The following is a 23,491-nucleotide window of genomic DNA, read 5'->3' as shown; positions in this document are numbered from 1 at the left end:
GTTGCAAGAGGCATGCTAGCTTTACTTTATCGTATAATACAAGCATTCGATTTGGGGTTAGCAGTGTTTCAAATAGCATACCGTATCGATTGATACGGTCAAAATATACTGTATTGGTTACCGGTCTGGTATAGATATTGTATACATTTTGTACTAATTTCAATACCGGCCATACCAGTCTAAATTTTGGTCCGTATCAATTGATATTTCGACCTTTATTTATTTATTTTTATTTTTTTAAATTACAAGCTTATTTTTTTATTTTCAATTCAGATTAGATTATTTATAATTTATATATAATTTATTCATATATAGACTAATATTTTGAAATATAATTTATATATATAATTTATTTATATATCGACTATCTTAAAACGGTACACGAAACGGTACCGATACCTAAATATTTTGTTTCAATACCTTGACTGATACAGCGTTCAGTACAGTATTCAAAACATTAGCGGGTTAGTAGTGGACGTGGTATTAACAATAAATATTAAGAAAAAAAAAATTCAATGCTGCACATCTTTATTTAATTAATATGTAATTTATTATTTTTATTATTTTATCTTAATATTTAAGTATGAATGATCTTAAATAAAAATATAAAAATAATAAATCACATACTAATTAAACGAAAATAGATAATATAAGACTTTTTTATAATTTCTTTTAAATACGTTTATATTTTTTATGAAATAACATGATATAGGATTTTAAAAATAAATGTGCAAGGGAGATTTGAGGATAGGTACAGGACCTTTCTTATCAAATGGATTTTTTTTTTTAACCATGTTGGATTTCAATCCCTTTTCTCTTCTAATTCGTGCTTAAGGAGAGAGATCGTCCTCCTCAATTTGTTTTTATTAGGATTATTAGTCTCGTTTATTTTTACTATTTATCTTATTTAATCTCATCTAATTATTACAAATGTTTTAAATTTTCACACAAAATATAATAAACAATTCAATTTTTTTAAATTTCAATTCAATTTTTTTAAATTTTAAAATAAAAATAATATAAAAAATATATTCTAATAATATTTTTTTAACTTCCAATTTTTATCTAAACTCATATCAAAAAACAAACTAAGAGATTTTGATTCAAATAAGATACAGGAGGATAATTTATTTGGGGTACCATTGGATACATATGTCCAAATTTTATTATTTTGTTTAAAAACATTAGACTCATCATGCTAATTGTTTTCATATAGATTTTAAATTTATCAAGTTTTTTAAAGTAACGACTTACATTTGTCATCTTAATTCAATTAAGATTAAAAAAGAGTTTGAATAGTGAGATAAGATAAGATAAAAACTGAAAGTTAAATAAGATATTATTAGAATATTATTTTTATTTTAAAATGTAAAAAAATTAAAATTTTTATAATATTTTATATAAAAATTTAAAAAAATTATAACAATTAAATAAAATTACAAACAACCCGAGGAGAAATATTATATGGTTCCAATTTCTGATGTGTACGGTTCAGATTCAACTTCTCCTGCCCCTCCCGGCCTTCTAGGCCTTTTTCTTCCCCTTCATTGTTCAATCCCTCCCCCCTCTCTCTCTCATTTACGGAACCCGAATTGGGATATGAACTAGGCCGAGGACAATCGCGTAGTTCCATTCACCAAATTTCTCAGAAGGAAATGGCAGAAAGTGCAGCATCGTCTCCAAAACCCCTCCAAACTTCAAACCCCATCGACCCAACATCAGCGACACAACCAACAACAATAGCAGCACAAACGCCAACACCCACACCCTCAATTCCTCAAAACCTGTCGAACCCACAGCCCATCCCTTCCCCTTCCCCTCTCTCCCACTCCCACTCCCACTCCCCTTCTCTTGATCATATCTCCTCTCCTCCCCAAATCCCTCTTCCCCAATTGCAACCACAGCCACAACAACACCACCACCAACAGCAGCAGCAGCTCACTCCATCCGTTGGATTAGATTTCCAACAACAAAAGCAACTGCAACAATCCCAACAGCAGCAATCTCAGCAACAACAGAGTTTGACCCAGAATGTCACTGCCATGTCGAGTTATCAAATCCAGCAAAGCATGCAACGCTCCTCGTCCATGTCGCGGTTGAACCAAATTCAGCAACAACAGTTTGGGGCTATGAGGCAGCAGCAGCTTCAACAGCAGGGGCTTTATGGGAATGTGAATTTTGGTGGGTCTGGTGGCATTCAGCAGCAGACCCAGCAGCAACAGCAGCAAAATCAGCAGCAGTTGGGTACTAGCGGGAACTTATCCCGGTCAGCGCTGATCGGGCAGAGCGGCCATCTGCCCATGTTGTCGGGCGCAGCTTCAGCGCAGTTCAATCTGCAGTCCCAGTTGTTAGCTTCGGTAATAAATCGATTTATCATTCATCTCTAATATCGTCTAATTAGCAATTTTTATGCTATTCCTGCTTGCTTTGGAAGGTAGAATGCTGAAAGGGTTTAGTAATTCTAAGTACAACCGTTAAGTTTGTAAACGCCGCATAATCGTTTTAAAAAAGAGCGGAGTCTACTATTAAAAAATTAATTTTTTTAATAGATGCTATATTTTATTCACTTTTTTCAAAGTAATTACACGGTGATTACATAATGCAAATATCTTTTCTTTAGTTTTTAGAAGCAGGAAAACGTTGGGGATCTGGAATTGTTCAAAGACGGTACCTTAGTGAATCTTCTATTTGATATCTCCATTTCTTGGGGAAAAAGCCTTCTTTCCTGCACAACTCGATCACATTAGGAACACAATCAGCCAAATACATGTTACTATATCATTTTCCTGTTTGTGGTTGGCCTGATTAATATCCTGCTTGCTTTATTTTTAGAATAATGATAGGGTTACTACCCTACTACTACCCCTCTACTACTATTTTTGTATTTGATTTTTTTTAATTTTTAATTTTACTTAATAATTAAGGAAGTGGGTATTAGTAATGTTATATATATTTTTAATTTTTTCTTAATGATTAAGGATGTTAAAAAAATACTTAAAAGAAAATGATAAAAAAATAAAAAAACTTCGAAATATACTTGGGTAGTAGATGGGTAGTAATAGAGTAGTAAGCCTATCACTACCCTTATTTTTAAGCATACAGTACTTGTATGATACCCCATATGATAAGGAAAATGATAGGTAATGTATGAGACATTGCTGGGGGATGAGAAGTTCTTGCTCTTATAAGGTTCCAATGGGCTCCAATTGTATCATTGATTAGTCTTTTTAGAGTATAAGTCATGTGACTTGAGCCTTCCATTGTGGCGTTAGAAATGATATCAAAGTCTATCCCAACCAGAAATGTGAGACTTAAGCCATGCCACGTATAATGGACTGGCCCAACGAGGACGTTTGGAATTTAAAGTGGGGGCAGGGGATTGTGATATCCTATATGATAAGGAAAATGGTAGGTGATGTATGAGATTCTATATTGTTTGGAAATGAGAAGTTCTTGCTCTTTATAAGGTTCTAATGGGCTCCAATTGTATAATTGACTAGTCCTTTTGGAGTATAGGCCATGTGGCTTGGGCCTTCCACTGGGGCGTTACAACTTGGCAATTGATTTAGCAACATGTTATATTTTTTACTTATGAATTGAATATAATCTCTGTTTAGTTTTAAAAAATGAATGTTGGATGCAGCCGAGGCAGAAATCTGGATTGGTCCAAGGCTCTCAATTCCATTCAGGTAACTCGGGTCAAGCTTTGCAAGGAATGCAAGCAATGGGGATGATGGGGACACTCAATTTGAGCTCGCAACTAAGAGCGAACGGCCCCCTCAGTTATACCCAGCAAATTAACCTGGGGCAGATGAGGCAGCAATTGCAACAACAAAGTTCTCTCAACTCTCCGCAGGTATAAAGCTGCCTTATGCATATTGCTTTGCTGGATTTGGTTAACTGCTGATGGTTGTGCTTTTCCCATGTTACTCAGTCACTTTATGTTGTTCTATGTGGTTGTAAGTTTTTTATTTCTCGTCTTATAAATCTAAGTTTCCTATGTGGGATATAAAGGTTACAATTTGTTTTAAGGTGGAGGATACATACTCTTAACTGTTTTGATCTGCTTGCTTCCGTACTTGAGTTGATTTTGCAAACTATGATGCTGTCTCGCTCGCTTATGAGTTCACATTATCCAAAATGCCAAAGTATCTCTCAGATTAATAAATTGACACTTTTTGGAAGGGCTTTGGGTTAATTGTGCCCTTTTTAAATTTTTTTTTTTTTAGGTTTGCTTACACCTTATCTCTATAATTGTTAAGTGGTGAACTCCTAGGGGCTGGCTCAAGTGGTAAAAGCCTTGGCCTTGGTGGTATGCTTCCTCCAAGATTAGGCCTGCAACCCGAGTAACCCGTCCATGTTTTTGGCCCAATCCGACCTGCATGTTGAAGGTTTCCAGTCGGACCCCCCCCCCCCCCCTTTTTTTTTTCCTTTTTCCTTCTTCCTTTTTTTTTTTTAACTGGCACTAGGGACTAGGGACTAGGGACTAGGGACTCTAAAGGTTCTATGTTGGTCATGCAGAAGATGATTTCTGACTGGCATTTAAAGGAAGAATAAAAAAATACTTCATTCATAAAAAATCAGGAACATGGAGGTGAAAACTTGTCCGAGGAAATCGCAGGTATGGTAAAAACCCCAGCATCATCTCATAAATGTTGTTGTATCTACAAGGTTTCAGATCAATTGGGCCTTTCCATTGTAATAACCCAAAATTGCAAACCATGGAAAGTTTTTATGAAGGTTTGAATTCCACATTTAAAAGAAGAATAAGCTTTGCAGCAGTGCAAAGAAGCATATCAGAGTGATATTGGTTCGGCTCATCGTCTCAGAGGATTGGAAGTGAAGGTAGAAGACAAGCTGAGATGAGCCTGGCAGTTGGTTTGGGCGTGTACTGAAAACCCCTGCAGGTATAGATAGTTGAGGCTCCAAGTAAATCATTTAAGACGCTCGGGCTGTGGATGATGGCGTCGTGACGAAGAGAAGTGGGGAGGGGGGGAATAGAGGCGATGCAAAGAGAAGTGGGAGGGGGCTGGCTAGGGTTTCACTTTCATGTGCAAACTGCAAAGCATGGGTGTTTTAAGAGGCGGGTTGCCTGAAATTTACGGGTTGTACGGGTCGAACCCGAGATGTAGTTAAAATGGTTTTTTTTTTTTTTTTTGTACGGGTCGGGTTGGGCCAAGCGGGCAGATCGGGCCAAGCAGTTTTTTGCACAGGCCTGTCCAAGATCCAAGGTTTGAATCCCAGTGAGTGCAAACAATCTCTAGGGGCTATTGGATCGAGGGATTTTTCTCTTGAAATACTTGAGGTGTACTTGCGGGAAATTCCTTGTCGAGGTCCTATGCACCCCCGGGTTCCTGGACACCCGGTGCCAACAAAAAAAATAAAATTGTTAAGTGGTGTTTTTCTGCTGTAGTATGGGTAAGCATCTCTGATTTTCTCGTTTGATGTCCCAAATTCAAAACATTCTGAAGATTTTTCCAAGAGTTGGACTGGGAACTTATTCACTAACTCTTTAATTGGAAAAAATTGCTTTGTCCAATTGATCCCTAAAGCCTATAATCTCATAGAAAATACTGTCGGACAAAAACATGTTATAATTATGTGGGAGTACTTGGAAGCCCGTGAAGTTGAGTCATTTCATTATGTAAATTTGCAGTAAGTCCATTTTTTTTAGCTCAGAGCATTTGAAATGAGATGATTCCAGATCATATTCAGGATGATTTCCATAGTTAAATGAATGAAATCCATCATTTTTTTAATCTTATGTTTTAATAACATCTTTTTTGTCTAGTTTTTGGAGTGAAATGGATGCACTTTTGATTCTTTCTTTTTATAAGTAATAACTCATCCTTTATTAATAAGTTTTTTTTATAGATAATCAAAGATAATATATTCATAGAAATAGGCGAAGCCCAGGTACACAGGAAGTATACATGAAAACACGCCTAGCTGTTGGATACAATAGAAAGAAGAAGATCATGGACACTACGTCCATTACAAACTATAGCCCCAACCCATAGAAACAATGTCTTAAAAAAGAAAACTTTAAGCTTGTCCCTTGTTCTCTCTTGATCATCAAAACATCTAGCATTTCTCTCTCTCCAAATGCACCAACACATGCATATTGGTACCAATCTCCAAATTGTCGCTACCTGAGAATCTCCATGTAGTTCCTGTCCAGCTTGCGAGAAAATCCACCAATCTCCAAGACATAACCCAAGACAATCCGACTCTTGAGAAGAAATCATCCCAAATAGCCTTAACCACCTTGCAGTGTAAAAGCAGATGATCAACCGTCTCCCCATGCTTCTTACACATACAACACTATTCTAGGACAATGACCCGTTGTTTCCTTAGATTATCTATAGTGAGAATCTCGTTCAAAGACGCAGTCCAGACAAAGAAAGCTGCTTTTGAAGGAGCTTTCATCTTCTATATGCTCTTCCACGGGAACATAAACAATGTTATTAATATACTTGATGGTTACGGATGTATTAGAATATTTATAAGCATTCACAACCATTGTTTTGCTGGGTTCTGTATGTATGTTTTACATTTAAATTTTTGTGCATGATTATGACCTGCACACTATCTTTTCAAACTTACAGGTTCAAAGCTTACCCAGGAAATCATCACTGGCATTTTTGAACCCTAAGTTATCTGGAATGACTCAGAATGGGCAGCCAGCTATGATGCAGAATGCTTTATCACAGCAACAGTGGTTGAAGCAAATTCCACAAATCTCTGGTGCTGGTTCAGCTTCATTCCGTAATCAACAACATCAGAGGCAGCAGCAAGTACTCATGCAGCAGCAGTTGCACCAGAACTCCGTGGCCCTAAACCAACAGCAATTATCCCAACTGGTACAGCAGCAGCAACCAATGGGGCATCCTTCGCCACAGCAGCAACAACAGCAACTACAACAACCTGCACAACCACAATTGCAACAACTGTCCTTGCATCAGCAGCCGCAGCAGCAGTATTCTCCAAGGGTGCCTGGACCCACAGGGCAGAAATCCCTAAGTTTGACTGGATCACAACCGGATGCTACTGCATCTGGTACAACGACACCAGGGGGGAGTTCCAGCCATGGAACAGAAGCAACCAATCAACTTCTTGGGAAAAGAAAATTACAGGATTTGGTCTCACAGGTCTTTCCTGTATTTCCACTCTGTGAATCCCATTTGTTTCCTAAAGATGTCGGTTTGTATGTCTTGCTTTTCATTGCTCTAATGATATATTTATCACCTGGGATTGTGCTCAGGTGGATTCACAGGGAAAGCTGGATCCTGAAGTTCAAGATCTTCTTTTAGAGATTGCTGATGACTTCATTGATTCTGTGAGGCCCTCTACTGTTGTTCTTTTTTTAATATATTTTTAAAGATGTGTGTGCGTGCCTGTCTGCAGGTCCAAAAATAATCTCTCTCTCTCTCTCTCTCTCTCTCTCTCTCTCAGTTGTGCATGAAATCTGATCTTTCTTCAAATTTCTGCCAGATTTCTATGTAGTTTCCTAAGGGATCAGATTCTGTAGTTACAAAAAAATGTATATTATCATCATGTTTGAGTTTGAACTGTCAACATGGATTCAGTTAGCTTTAGGGTTATTGTGATGTAAAAGAACTGTCCTACATTGCCCAAAGAGCCACACTTCAATAGCTCCATCATATGAATCTCAAAGTCCGAAATTCAACCCATTCAATTGATTTGAGTATCTTAATATTACTGTATGTTACCGAGGATCTTCTGTTTTCTGCTTTAAATGAATCATCTGCACTTGAGCATAAGCTTTAGAACTTTTTTTGAAGTTTGCAATTACATCTTTAGTTTGCCAGTATTGCCTGGCTTATTTGTTTTTTTTTTCTTGTTCTGTCTACCTTTTTGTGTCCTATACTTTCTAAGGACAGTTGTGGTCGATTTGTGTGCTTTAAGGTAAGATCATGATGGTCTTACAGATATGGACTTGTTTCTATTTGCAGGTGACAACATTCGCATGCAGTTTGGCAAAACATCGGAAATCTTCAACTTTAGAGTCCAAGGATTTATTGCTACACCTAGGTTTGTGCTAACTACAACACATCATTATCAGATTTATTATAATAATACGTTTTAAAGATGATAAACACAACAATTGCAACATTTTTTACAATCATGTTTTAAATTAAGGGCGTTATTGTAAAATAACTTATAAAATAATTACAAAGGTATCATCATTTTACAAAAGTACCCCCATTTAAAACATGGTTGTGAAAAGGGTTGTGTGTCCATTATTAGAAAATGGTTGAGTATCGCAAGAATTTCAGCACTGATTTTGGTGGTTTCTCAGACTGGCTGAATTTTTTTGAAAAGTAAAATCTCATATGATTTGAAAAAGTTGGGCTTGAAGAAGTTTTCTGATTCTGGATGGTGAGTTGTTGCTGTGAATTCAAGTTCTATCGATGTTCATTGACTGTTACCATATTCGATGTTCATTTGCTAATGTGATTTTGGGTTGAACAGATTTTAAACTTCTTGTCAAATACTACTTTTCTTAATGAAAAGTATGCAGATAAATACATTTTTGAATACACAGCAGAGAAAAATTGCTCAGTTTTAGAACTTTGGTATTCATCATTTGTCTGCCATGCAAAATTGCAAATGAAAGATAGATGGTGAACAATTGCCTCCACCTGTTCCTTGCCATGGGCATGGAACAAGGGCCATATCCCACCTGGGTTTAGGACATGTTTGATTTGACATTATGCCTTTTCCGGGAAAAACCTTTCCTCATTTTTGGGTGTTTGGTGCTGCTAAAACCTTACACATAAAAATCCTAGTCAACAGAAAACTAAGCAAAGCTGGAGGAAAATGATTCATGCTTCTAAAAGTGAGGTCTTTTCCAAACATTTAGAGCCTCACTCTGAAAAGGGCCTTTGTTACTGCCAACATGGTAAACTGCAGCCCCAGCGTGAACTTTCTCAGCTACTCCATCAATGGCCTCAGCAACTTCGTCTCCTCTCCCCTGACCAGTTGTCCCCTGATCTTCAATGGATTGTTGCTCTGCTTTCTTGACATGGGCGCTGAGGGTGAGGGATAACTTTTTCTGTGTCTAGTGTTAGGGTCTAAGAAGAGGAATTGGGTTTGGGAGTTGCTGGCATTGTTGAGGGACTAGGAGATTGGTTTCGACTTGGTTGTGAGTTTGAGGTGGTGGCATATGGCATTTAGCCATCAGCGTGGGTTTGTTGTTTCGATTAGCAGCACTGTGGCACATCTGGGGTTTCTTTCTTGTATAGGTGGCAGCCATTGATGGTGTTTAAACACTGGGGGGTTTTGAACTGGTAGTGTTGAGTGGTGTATTTGTGGTGGTTTTGTATGATTGATGTTCAATGGTAAAGTGTGGGTGTTGACTTCTTGTAGCTGATTTTCGGTATTGGTGGGTGCTAGGGTTCTATGAGTTCTTAGGTGGTGGGTAAGATGGTAATGGTTGGTTGTCAAAGGTTACAGTTTGATGCGTGGGTTCTTCTGGTGGTGAATATATTTGCCCATCATTTTGGGGCGATTGTAGACTTGTAGTCCATTTACTGCCTGGCTGGTGGTGTACGTTTTTCACTAAGAGCCAACTAACAAAAAAATACTTTTCAATTTCTTTTTTCACTTGGTCTATGGTGATTAGGCTAGATTATATAAAGGGCCTTCGAGATTGATCTCAGGGTTATGTTGGCAATATCCCTGGGAGCTAACTTAAGGCAAACAAGAAATTCATGGATGAAATAGTAGCATAGCCACGTAGGACTGAATATATATAAGGGTTCATACTATAACGGTGTTACTCTATATCATTTTTGTGATAGTGATAGAACCTTAAACAATCTATTGCATGGAAATATTTTGCAGAGAAAAATTGGCAATTGAACATTCCGGGATATTCAAGTGAAGAGCGGAAGTACCAAAGCAAACCTGTAAGCACCTTCCATACGTTTTTCTTATTGTTATGCACAACTTGGTGCAACATTTTTGGTGTGTTTGTATCAGAGAACTATTTAAAGATAAGTAATATTACCCATAGATTAATATCATAAGATTTTACATTGAATACTTCTTCTACACTAAGATCTTTTTAAAGATGAATTTGCACTATAAGTTTATATAAGCTTCGTCATTACTTTCAAAAGAATAATCAGTTGAAAAATATTTTTTGATTCCTCAAGTTAATTTCAATCTTGCAGTTAACAAGTGATCTCCACAAGAAGCGTCTTGATGTGGTAAGTTCCTGAGTATATACATATATTTGATCTATATTCCTCTTTCATTTGGCAATAATACCTTGTCTTTTTGCATTAACTATTTAATCAGATACGCACATTAATGGAAACCCCACACTCCGAAACAAATACAAGTAATCCTAAAGAGATGATAAAGCAGGGACTTGGTAACCCAGCTGGTGCCAATTACCTGGTACGACCCTTCTCTTAGTTCAAACAGCTAGTTTCCCATTCTACTGGTCCCCAGATGCTACAGAAGATGACGCGAATTTAGTAGAAATGCACCCCGAATTCTTATTTTATCTTATGCTGCTTGGGTATGACTTCATGAACACCATCGGTAAGTGTGACTCAGCATTTGGATGCCGAACTTATTGCCTGAGGTTGCATGGCATTCTCTATATAGGAGCTGAGCTTGCAAGTTGCACATGCAGATTCAAGGAGCCCATGTCACAATTTCTTGAATGCTTTAGTTATTTGTTAAAACAATACCTTGTCGAGTCAAGAAAATGGTAGCAGTTACTACCATTTTGTGTTTGATGGTTTTTGCATGCATGCATTTTACAATGCTTTACTGTCCTGCTAATTTACTGTTCTTTTTAATTGCTTCTTTTGTATCACAGGTTGGAAGAATGAATATAGATTGCCAATAGCAAATAGCTGTAATTACTTAGCAACTACATGAACTATAGGAGGGGGAGATCGCAGCAGTCGACCATCTTTTATAATGTTTCCTCAATAGATTTATTATCATTTTGTTGGGGTGAGAAATCATATGACAGATAGAGCTCGTGCCTGCCCTCCATTTAGCAGTCAAACGATCGGGGTTGGGTGGGCTTTGCCTTTGTATTCTACTCGATTACTAGAGACAGGATTTTCTTATGTTTTGGACTGGGATCCATTTTTTATCTGAATTTGAAACAGATTCATGGTCAGGTGGGCTTTTATTGTAATATATTATTGATAAATGCCTGCATTTTGTTCTTTGAAAAGTGCTCAATTATAAATTGATGTGTAGTAAGCCATATCTAATTTACAATAAAAAAATGGATTTGCTATCTTGAGTATTACATTAATTTGGCGCAGGTGCTTTTAGACCATTTGAAGCCAACTAAAAAATCTAGATGTGATCATGACATCTTATTAAGGCAATTACTGTTGACGTTATAAGCCTGAATTCTCTCTCTCTCTCTCTCTTTTGGGCGACAGAAGTAATTTCTCTTCAATAAATTTGTATTTAATTTTGTTCCATTGTTCGTTTTAGGTTGAAATGTTATCTTTAAAAAGTAATCCATGGTTTTTTTAGATAAATGTAATGGATAAATGGTAAAATATATTGATCCAATCCTTACTTAATTTTGGTCGTCTGCATTAAACAATCGGGAAAAAAAGTTGTCGTACTGTATCCCCAAACCCAGAAATACATAGTTTCTTCCTCCAAGATTTGAGATTTACTGTACATCAGTCACTATTCACTCTAACACTCTACACTTATAACTTCTTCATAAAATGTAAAAATATTTTTTATAAGATATAAGATTATTTTTTATAGAGTATGAGATGTGATTGGTGAATAGTGACAAATAATTTTTTATTTAGCATTTACTATGAATAAAAAATTTAATTATAAACGATTCTGTATATTAATACGCATACTCATTTTATAAGATTACTCAAAAAATAAATTTTATTAAAAATAATATTAATTTAAATTTATAATATAAAGATAATATCATTAATATATAAATTGGTATGTAAACTTATTCATTCATAGCAAAACTCTGCTATTAATTCAGCACAATTCTTAAAAGCGATTGATGTCTCGCACTCACATTGTTGGGGCTTCTACTATTTGTCCTAATACAGCTTCTGACAAAGTCATTTATTATTCGCCTACCGTGTGTATGCATCGATAGAGAACAAACATAGAGACTTCACAACCGTCGAGAAATTTGAAACTTTTATGTTATTTTCAAATATTATCATATATTTTTAAATATCTTTTAAACATAAAATATTTTTTAATTTTAAATTTTTTAATTTTTTTATCTAATCATCATAACTTTTCAAAAATTTCAAACCAAACACAAAAAATAATATAAATTTTTTAAATTTTAAAATAAAATTAATATTTTAACTTTTTAATATTTTTAATCAATTTTTTTTCATTTCTCAAAATCTAATAAAATATTTTAATTCAAATTATTTTACTACTATTTATAAACTATTTTATTATTATTTATAAATATTTTGAGATCTTAATATTCAATATTTTCTCACTCTTTCAATTCACCTTTCTAAATTTAGACCATAGAGAATCGGAGATGAATCAGTGATACCGACATATATCTATATATATACACACGTACACATGCAGTACATACACGATCTCTATTATGAATCAGTGGTAGTAGGGCTGGGCTCCGACTCCGACGGAGTCGGAGTGCTCGTTTCCGACCTCCGACTCCGACAAGAGTCAGAGCCAAATTGGAACTCCGACTCCGACTCCGAATTGGAGTCGGAGTCCGACTCCGATCGGAGGTCGAAGCTCCGACATCCTATAGGAGCTCCAATATAAGATCGGAGCTCGACGTGCGCTCGACGTGGCACTCAAGCGGAACTCTTTCAGAGAGGTTCGCTCGACTTCCGCTCGACATGTCGCTCGAGTCAATGTTCAATACAATGTGTGCTCGACTTGCGCTCGACACCTCGCTCGAGCGCAAGTGTACAGTAAAAAAAATTTCGGAGTCGGAATTGAAGCTTCTTGGAGCTCCGACTCCGACTCCGACTCCGAATACATATTCAGAACTACTCCAAATTCCGACTCCGAATTCCGATGACTCCGTCGAAGTCGGAGTCGGAGTTGGAGTCGGAGCCGAAGTCGGATGGAGTCAGAATTTTCGAAATTTTGCACACCCCTAAATGGTAGCAACGTAACATGAAACTCAGCCTCATGCATACATGATATATATGTACCTGTGGTCCTCTACAAGATATATATGTACCTTGCGCACGTACAATATATACACTTTTGGCCCTCCATTTAATTATATGATAACCGTTACATATATAAAAAAAAATTATATAAAAAAAAATTTATAAATTGATATAATTTTACGTGATCTGTTAAATCTATTAATTTATATTAAAAATAATTTTACAATCTAACATACTATATCGAATCACGTTAATTTATAAATATTTTTTTATATAATTTTATTATGATTAAAATATTTCTTGATTATATATATACATGTATATATGGTCTTGTCAAGTACTTGTCAAGTATTTTTTTATGATGCAGACAAGTACACGATAAAAGTATACTGAGTGTGACAATCGTCGGCATTGCAACCGTCTGTATCATTTTCATGCTACGTGTACATCATTTACAGCTATTTCACACACGTTTGCTCTCAAACTGTAGGAATTTATCAAGCTAGCAACCCTTAACTTGAGTTTGAGTTTGCGTATATATATATATATATATATGACAAAAGGCAACTCCACCTTTTCTGATGTTTAAAGTTTGTCCATATTTTAATTAGGAAATCATGTAACCGGTACTGCAACGATGTCGTGTATTACTCTTTAGATTAAGAAAATAATTTATATCAGTCTAAAGTATACATTTCAGGTGCAAATTCTTAAAAATAAAAAATAAAAAATAGAGTTTATTATAAAAAGTAAAAAGTACCTACATATACCGTGAATCTAACTTTTTTTGAGAAAGGTGTACGAGACTTGTACCTTCTAAATTTATTTTAACAATACTCTTTTAGTTAACAATCTATTTTAATACCTATAAGCTGGAATTAAGCGTTATTAGTAAACAAATAAAGTTCTTGAATTTATTCAATTTTTATATATATAAAAAAATCAATTTTTATCACATAAATAGTTAGAATTGAGAAAAATAACCGGAAGTTGGAACATGGATTATAAAGTATTGGGTCATTATACATTTACAATTTCTTTACGACTATTTTATAATGAAAATTTTTATTTATCATTTCTACACATCATACTTTTTTTTCTCTTATCAAATTTGTGGTATATAGATGATGAGTATAATAATTCAATTAGTTTAATAAGAATAAAATTATTTTTTTTTAAAAAAAAAATGTGGTGTGTGGAGATGATGAGTTGTAAAACTCTTTTACAATTCATTTTGAATTAACCAATACAATCATGTCACTCCATTAAAAATAAAATTTCAATATTATAAAATCCATTTCATTTATGTAGAGACGTTGTAAAATAATTATAAATAAATCATTTTCCAATTCATAAACTGCGCGCTGAGAATGCTCCGACCAAGATCAACTGTAAAAGATCTTGGGAACAAATTAAAGTTCTCATATATATATATATATATACATATTTATAAAGGTATTAGAATTAGTTTATTAAAAGGTACTAGGGTTAGCTATTTTAATAAGGAGAATGCTTAGTACACTGATAAAGTGTACCGATAAAATGTATTAATCAGTATTTTTTAAAAGCATTTATGTGTGTTTATTTTTTAGTATTAAAAAAAATACACACAAATATTTAAAAAATAATAATAATAACACTAATCGGTACCCACGTACATCTTCATACGACGATTAATATATGAGAAATGATATTTGTAGTTATAAAATGTGTAAATATCATATATTCATTTTAAAAAAAATAAATAAATATAAAACACATATAAAAAATTTAATTTTTTAAAAGAAGTCCTTGACAGTTGTACAACCTATGTCTATATCTAGCTAACATTAGTGTCAATATATATCGTTGGCCAATTTCCAGAATCTTCTCCCTTATAAATTGGAATATTCAAGTTAGTCCAATGAATCCAAGTTCAGTGCATGACACCATGTGACGAAACAAGCTATATATATATATACGCAGCAGTGACGGAATCAGGGAGCCTGAAGAGCCTAGCTTCCCGGCCTGATTCTTAATTCTGATTTATTTTATTTTATTTGTAGATATACATATTACATACACAAATCACAGTTACTTATTGTATATATTTGGGTTTAAACATTTAGAATTTAATACAAACTCAGTTGTTTCTGCAACTCAAGTACTCCATTTCCTTCAATGTACCATGCATAGCAGGCATACAGTTTGGCGTTTAAAAATTAACTAAATATGCAAACGTCACACAATCTCTTCAAAAAAATTAGTAAATACGGAACTCATATGAAAAAATTAATTTTTTTAATAGTGGATCATATTTTTTTTCAAAGTAATTACGTGACGCTTATGCATTTTATGACTGTATATAACTTATGCCGCAAAGATTACATTTTTTTTTTCCAAATTTAGAGCATAGCTTTATATACGTCCTTAATTTTCGATTTTTGACGAACTTCCAAGAGCAAGAAAGTTAACGAAAAAGCGTTTGCCATCCATGGTAGAAGGGCAGGTGCATGCAGTACGTATACGATGATTTTATAATCTTTTTATAAGAGAAAAGCTTCAAGCCGAAACTGGTGTAAACTTTTAATTTACACCAGCCAATAAGATGCAGACACGTAAGAAGCTCACATAATTTACCGTGAGTGCGCGTTGAGAGCATTTTTTTTTTTGTTTCTTTCATATTCTCCATAAGGCTCCCCTTTCACTCTTGGTCGCTCTCTCATCACCACGAATCATGTCCCTCTCTCGCACTCTCTCTCTCTCTCTCCAAACAAATTTTATTCCTCTTCCACTCTCTCTCTCACTGACTTTCTTCGTAAGTAAAGCAGCTGATGAGGTCGCGAGTCTCTCGCAGACTCTCTTTCTCTTTCTCTTTCTCGCAAACTTCTCTCGCACTCTCTCTCTCTCTCCAACGGAAGAAGCAACCAATATCTCTTCTTAGCAGGTTGCAAGTCAAGACTCTACCACTTGCAGATAAAATAAGAGTGACTTTTCAAGGTGAACTGTCAATTTCCCTCTTCTCAATTTGGAACCCATCTCCTTAATTAATCTCTGTAAGTAGTTTAATACTTAGTTATGGTTAATTTTAATACACTTTAACGTTTTCTGAAAATTGATTTGGTTTTTGGAACCCATCTCCCTGATTAACGTCTTCTCTCTCTCTGTGTGTTGGTTAGAATGGAAATGAAATGTGTGAAACTGGCGTTGAAGACTAATTTTAGGAAGGAAATGACTATGAAATCAAATCCCACAAGTGGTTTTCAAGGATTTGTTGCATGAGAATGGACAAAATGGCATGGGTTGCGACAGTTTTTTTGTGGACAAACTCTTAGACTTGTCTAATGAAGATGGGTTTGTAAACGAAGAGCCAAGAAGAATAGAAAGAAGATAAGGGCTTTGTCTTTATTTCCCATCAGCAGGACCACCAAAATACCAGCATCACTTTCTCTACCAAAGACGAGTTTAGCTTCGAACTCAACTTTCCTTTTCCGGAATTCTACACTCCTTACCCATCTGAAAGCTTAACGAAAAAGTTTAAGAACAGAGGGCTGTAATTGGAGCCAGCAAAGCCTTGTTTTATTTTTCCTTCTCATATTATCCATTCCTATTTTGAGGAGAGAGAGAGAGAGAGAGATGGGTGATGAGAAGGGAGAAAGGTATCGGGAGAGAGAGGGCCCTACCAAAAGTCCCTACTGATCTCATGGAACCAGTTTTATTTTATTTTTAGAGAAACTCTTAAGTGTCATCTCCTGATTGGGTGGTGTAAAAGGTGTAAATAAACCAAATCCTGCTGCCAGCTGCTCTCTTCTTAGAAATGCTAGTTTAGCTCTAAGAAAGATGTTACAAAAATAAATTGATGTGTCTAAATATAATATGTTATGTTTATTTAATAATAAAATTAATTTTATAATTTTACGTATGACATCGAGAACATCAATTTATAATTTTATAAGTCTTTTATACAATTTCAAATTTATTTGGGACATCTGGGTTAATATTTCACATTGATTGCGCGGAACTCTATATCTTAAGAAGATGAATTTGCACAAATATGACTTGGGGATTGTTTGAAAAGTTAGGTGAGATGAGATGTCAAAACTTCATATAATTTTTTTTTCAAATATCACTAAAACATAAAATATTTTTTAATTTTAAATTTTTTAAATTTTTAATTAATCATTACAACTTTTTTAAACTTTCAAACAAAATAATTATTTTTTAAATTTTAAAACAAAATAATAATAAATTATATTCAAACAACTTATTTCTGTTAATTAACTAATTTTCAAAATAATTATAATATTTCTGCCTACATCAATTTTTTTATACATCGAAAAATGCTAGGTAAGACACCTTGGCGCACCCATCCCGCGGACAAAGCACACATGCATGGTGCCAGCTTTAGCTTTTTATTATTAAAAAAAGAGTGGGTCTACACCGCTCCCTCTGCGGGAGCACCCACAAGGCCAAATTCAGAAGGTTTATTTATTTATTTATTTATTTATATCACATTATTTTTTTAATATTTTTAAAAAATAAAAAAATTCATAATATTATTAAATTATATTTTCTCAATCCCTAAGTTAAAAAAAAAGTAAAAACAAAAAAAAAAAAAAAGAGGGAGGGAGCACCCAGCGGAGCCCCTAGATTTTTCCTTTAAAAAAATATACGTAAGAAGAAAAACTTGGTATCGAAAAAAAAGAGCTGGGAAGAATGACAAAGAACATCGCACACTTTTATTATATTGGCAAAAAGTGAAAAAACATCTTACAAATCAAAAATGGTTGTAAGTTAATCTAACAAATTCTCAACTTAAAATCTCAGGTATATAGTTCAAGTTTTGTTTTGTTCATTTTCAAGGATTAATAAGTTATTGCTGTAAAGATCATCTCAGTTTCTATAATTTCTACAAGTGTGAGCATTTTATTGGCTGAACTTAATATTTAGATGCTATATTTATAAAAGCATTTATGGTTCTAGAATCAAAATTTTTTTGTGGCTGGAGATCCAGATCGAACAACCAATGAACCAATACTCAAACAAAGCATTTCATAGAGAGAGATATTTGGGCCTTTTTTTTTTTTTTTGCAGGGGAGATTTTGCCGGAGCTTCGTTTTCCTCTTTCATGGGAAAGAAAATGACTTTCTGGTTCACAACATCTACGAGGAGGAAGGGGTAAATGGGGAAGAAGAAAAGGATGAACAAAACTCTCATTAATGATTAAATCCAACCACATTCCATGTGATTGTATGGATGCACGATTTCGCCTTCAACAAAGAATTTTCCCAGATTTTATGGAGAGCCATGTGATCATTAATGAGAGTAATTAATTGATCACGGCCCCGGACGTGATCAAAACGTACGTGTCTTGGGTGTTAGACAGTTAGTAGAAGCTGCTCACAAGTAATTAATTGATCACGGTCCCGGACGTATGCTCTTCACATGCAACCAACGGCATCTTTGGTTTCCCCTGTCTCTTATTATATTATTATTATTTTGTACCCAAGACCTAAAGATTGGGAACATGGGGCCAATAGGGAGATTGTGTCGGCGGTTCCTACTTCTGCCTTGCCTCTACCATTAAGCTTCGTGACAACTGCAAAAAACGGTAGATCAGAGAGAGAGAGAGAGAGTCTTTGTTGTTCCTTGAGATTGGTTTAAATGGGATGGAGTCCTTGTTGTTCAAAAGATCGGGGCTTGAATATATAGGGGAACATGGACAGCTATTTAAGATAAAATACTCGGAGGAAACCTTCCCAAAAGAGCGGGTTAGATATTTTTGTCAAAAAACAGAGGAACAACCTTATGCGTTTTTGTGTTTTTCCTTTTCTTTATTGCGGTAGATTAAGCTTACGAAAATAAAAATATTTTAATTCATGGGTTATTCAGGGCTTAAGAGATGTGGGAAGAGTTGCCGGCTACGATGGTTGAATTATCTAAGACCTGATATTAAGAGAGCTAGGCAACATAACCAATGATGAAGAGGAGCTTATTATCAGATTGATGATGAGAATGTCCTGTGTGTGTCTCGTTACAGATGGTCTTTGATAGCTGGAGCGGCTTCCTGGACGAACAGACAATGAAATCAAGAATTACTGGAACACCATCATTGGAAAGAAAGTACTCTTAGTTCACCCCAACCCCACCTCAAAACGGAGATCATCGTCATCAAAACAAGCACAAGAAAAGCCAAACCCCACCAAAGCCTCAGCTGTGCATTTAGTCGAGCTACCAACTTTACACCTCTAAATTGACATTTTTACTACATGTGTTTGCTTCTGTTTAAGACCAAAATTAAACCCAGCTTTTTTTTACTCGGAAATTATTATTATTATTATTTTAGTTGGTAAGACTACAAAAATGGAAGCCACAATTAAAAATAATATGAAATATTCGTTTGCATAATGGATCACTTTTTCTTACTGTATTTGTTTGCATGATACAGTACTTGGTCAGGAAGTACTCCATTCTTTGGAATAAGGGGAAATGTGCATACATTGCATCTTACAGAGAGAGAGAGAGAGAGAGAGATTGTAGAGGACCAGTACAGGTACGTGTGGCTGAGTTTAATGTTGCTAAACGTAGGCCATGCAACTAATGGTCGTGAAGGGTCTCTCTGTCGACGTTCTCTGCACATGCATGCATGCACATGGTTGGCCGAATTAAAAAGTGACTTTTTCAGAAGATGAATTAGGACAAATTGTACATCATGCAGACAACGTTAATATGAGTGTAAGAGACAGATCAATCACTTTTCAGAATTGGGCCAAATGTAGCAGAGTAATAATGCAGCAAGGACAATAACTCCCGTTGGTGGCTCTGCCGGAGCTTAATCATGTATTTTTATGTATTTTTTTAATATTTTTTAAAAATAAAATAAATTTAGAACATCATTAAAAATATTTTCTTAATTAAGAAATAAAAAAAATCATTAAAAAATATTTTTTAATCACGAAGTAAAATAAAAAATCATAAAAAAATATCTTTTATTTTACTTCGTGATTAAAAAATTATTTTTTAATAATATTATGAAAATTTTTAATTTTTTTAAAATATTTAAAATTATTAAAAAAATCTATAAAAAAGAGCTAAAAAAACACATAAAAACACATATAGAGCTCCAACGGTAACTCTCAGCGGGAGCATGCAACGGGAACTCTAGCATTATTCACTGCACCAATGCTTAATCATAATTGCTGAGCTTCCAAACCTAATTTGCTAGCTATACGCATTTTTAGCGTTACGAATATACTTCTGTTTGAACCTCTTAGATATATACCATAGGCATTCAAAAAAACTCGGATCATTTTCCTCCTTTTTGTTCTTTAGTATTGCAGTTTTAAAGTACCTACAGTACTACACATTACTGCTTAGATAACATAATTTAATATGAAAACTAAATTTAAAAATTTAAATCTTACAAATCAAATCTTATTATTTAAGCGAAGTGGATGATATGCTCTATACACCGGATTGAGAATAAAATAACTATTTTTTTTTTTGCTCAAGCATTTTCTTCCCTAGATATCAACCTCTTCGGGTTAACATACAATCTATCCAAATAAAGACGTGCCGATTTATTGAGTAAATATCAAATGTGTTCAGAAGAACATTTTTCCATGCAATAGATTATTTAAGGTTCTATCACTTTCACAAAAATGATATAGTCTAACATCGTTATAGTATGAACCCTTATCATTTCATCCATAACTTTCTTGTTTGCCTTAAGTTTGCTCCTAGAAATATTGCCAAACATAACCTCGAGATCAATGCCCTTTATATAATCTAGTCTAATCACCATAGATTGTCCAGTTACCATCTTGGCTATTGAAGGTCAAAGTGCACCGAACAGATTCTTGTATGGTGTTCAGTCCGGACGGGATTACCACAAAGAGTCTCATAGGGATGCCACGTACGGTGTCAAGTCCGGACCAGAAGCTTGGCTGCACTTCTTGGTTATAAAATTATTTGCAAAGAATGTAGATCCATTGCTAATTACATAATTGAAAGGAAAATATACCCGTTGGTGATAAAATCATTTGCAATGAAAAATATTATCGTTGGAAATATGAAGCACTTTGCAAAGAAAGTTTGGGCGTTGCTACTGAACATTATTAAAACAAATTGAACTTACATTGTCAAGACCAGACCAATGCTTGGGTCGGTTATGAAATTATTTGTAAGAAACACAAAGACATCGCTAATTACATAATCGCAAGGAAAAAAAACCCATTGGTAATGTTGAGTACTGTGGAGTCTGGTCCACACCGCTCGAGCGGAGTCATTAGTCGCTCGACTAGAGGCAAGTCAGAGAGTTTGTTCAAGACTGTTCGACAGTGAGCTCGAGCGGATGTGATACAAAGAGTTTGCTCGACATTGCTTGACACACCGCTCAAGCGAAGTTCAAGTCAGAGAGTTCGCTCGTGAGTCGCTTGACACTTGGCTCGAGCAATTAGGGGAAACAGGTTCGCTCGAGGCACGCTCGACACGCGCTCAAGTGAACATCACTATTATTGAGATTTTAGGGTTTTTCCACCGTTTTCACTATAAATATGATGTGTTTTGTCATATGGTCGTATAGTGCGTGCACTGTAGTCGCCCAACATTATGTTGTGATTTCTCAAGTAATAAAAATTCTCTGCAGCTCCCGTGGACATAGACAATTTTCTGAACCATGTAAATATTGTGTCATGTGATTGTTTGATTGTTATTTTCACATTTTACTTTCAAACTTTTGTCATCATCTTTCACAACAATTGGTATTAAGAGCCAAGGTTCGGGTCTAAGGAAAAAAAATGGTTGGAAAAGAAGTGAAGGTATCGGGGATAGATGACTACCTCTATGGGAAGAGACTTCATCTTCCATTATTGGGGAAGAAGCCACACAACATGGCGGCTACTGATTGGAACCTGTTAGATCGATAGGTTCTGGAGGTCATTCAATTAATCTTGTCGAGATCCGTTGCACACAACGTCATCAAGGAGAAGACAACTGGAGATCTCATAACGGCTTTGTCAGGTATGTATGAGAAGTCGTCAGCGAATAACAATGTACACTTGATGAAAAAGTTATTTAATTTGAAGATGACAAATGGTACGTCAATTGCACAGCATCTGAATGATTTTAATACTATCACAAATCAATTATTGTCTGTTAAAATTGAGTTTGATGATGAGATACGTGCATTGATACTATTGACCTCACTGCCAAATAGTTGGGAAGCCATGAGAATGACTATTAGTAATTCTGCTGGTAAATCAAAGTTGAAATATGATGATATTCGTGATTTGATTTTGGCTGAGAAGGTGCGCAGGAGGGACTCAGGCGAGACCTTGGGTTCGAGTTCAGCACTTAATGTTGATCCTCGAAGGAGATCACAAGACAAGAACTCAAACAGAAACAAATCAAAATCAAAAAACAGGGGCAAGAGCAAGTCAAGGCCTGGGCAGCATACAACTTGCTGGAATTGTGGCAAAACTTGTCACATAAAGAAGAACTGTAGAAATTTGAAGAAGACGGAGAATGGTGCTAATGTGGTAAATGAAGAAGTACATGATACACTATTACTTGCAGTTCATAGTCCAGTTGATGGCTATATACTTGATTTAGGGACTTCCTTCCACACATCCTCCCATCGGGAAATAATGTAAAGCTATGTTGCAGGTATTTTGGGAAGGAATACCTGGTTGATGGAGAGGCATTGGACGTGGTGAGAATGAGAGACATTGATATTGCACTCCCTAACAAGAACAAATGGACCTTGCAGAAGGTCAGATACATTCCTGAGTTGAAGAAGAACCTCGTCTCTGTTGGGCAGCTCGATGATTGTGGTCATTCAGTAGTGTTCTCAGATAGCACCTGGAAGGTCACTAAAGGGGCATTGATACTGGCTCGGGGTAAGAAAACTGGTACTCTCTATATAACTACTGGTTTGAATAATACTGTTGTTACTGACCATTGTAGAGAGCACAATAGAATCTCTAGAGGCAAGCTACCAGAACTGAAGTCAGTTGATCTCAGTATGTGGGAGCGTTGCATTATGGGGAAGCAAAAGAATGTCAGTTTCTTGAAAAGTGGTAGAACACTGAAAACAAGAAACCTGGATCTTATGTACACAGACGTGTGGGGACCTTCCTTAGTAGCATCTCTTGGAGGTTTTCAGTACTATGTCACGTTCATTGATGACCACAACAGAAATGTATGAGTTTATTTTTTAAAACGTAAATATGATGTGTTTACTATATTCAGAAATTGGAAGGCCATGGTTGAGATAGAGACAGACTTAAAGCTGAAATGCTTGAAGTCTGATAATGGTGGTGAGTACATTGATGGAG

General features: G+C 35.3%; 1 protein-coding gene across 4 annotated transcripts; it reads left to right on the top strand.

Moving 5' to 3' along the window:
* The first annotated feature begins 1,501 nt into the window (after positions 1–1,501).
* LOC121246615 (transcription initiation factor TFIID subunit 12b-like) lies at positions 1,502–11,230 on the top strand. 4 transcript variants are annotated; one of them, XM_041144802.1, is made up of 9 exons: positions 1,502–2,357; positions 3,644–3,856; positions 6,609–7,151; positions 7,265–7,339; positions 7,977–8,055; positions 9,871–9,935; positions 10,203–10,238; positions 10,330–10,431; positions 10,862–11,230. In XM_041144802.1, exons 1-9 carry the CDS (start codon positions 1,656–1,658, stop codon positions 10,889–10,891), a joined length of 1,845 nt encoding a protein of 614 aa, XP_041000736.1. In that variant the 5' UTR covers positions 1,502–1,655; the 3' UTR covers positions 10,892–11,230. The 4 variants fall into 4 exon arrangements, 3 of the variants coding, with proteins under 3 accessions (XP_041000736.1, XP_041000739.1, XP_041000738.1); XR_005937150.1 differs by having other exon boundaries at positions 1,503–2,357; positions 10,330–10,578; XM_041144805.1 differs by lacking the exon at positions 10,330–10,431.
* Positions 11,231–23,491: the final 12,261 nt, after the last annotated feature.

The sequence above is a fragment of the Juglans microcarpa x Juglans regia genome, chromosome 1S, assembly GCF_004785595.1.
Source record: "Juglans microcarpa x Juglans regia isolate MS1-56 chromosome 1S, Jm3101_v1.0, whole genome shotgun sequence".
NCBI classification, from domain to species: Eukaryota; Viridiplantae; Streptophyta; class Magnoliopsida; order Fagales; family Juglandaceae; genus Juglans; species Juglans microcarpa x Juglans regia.
The sequence above is the reverse complement of the archived record's forward strand: the minus strand, read 5'-3'. Positions and strand labels throughout refer to the sequence as shown.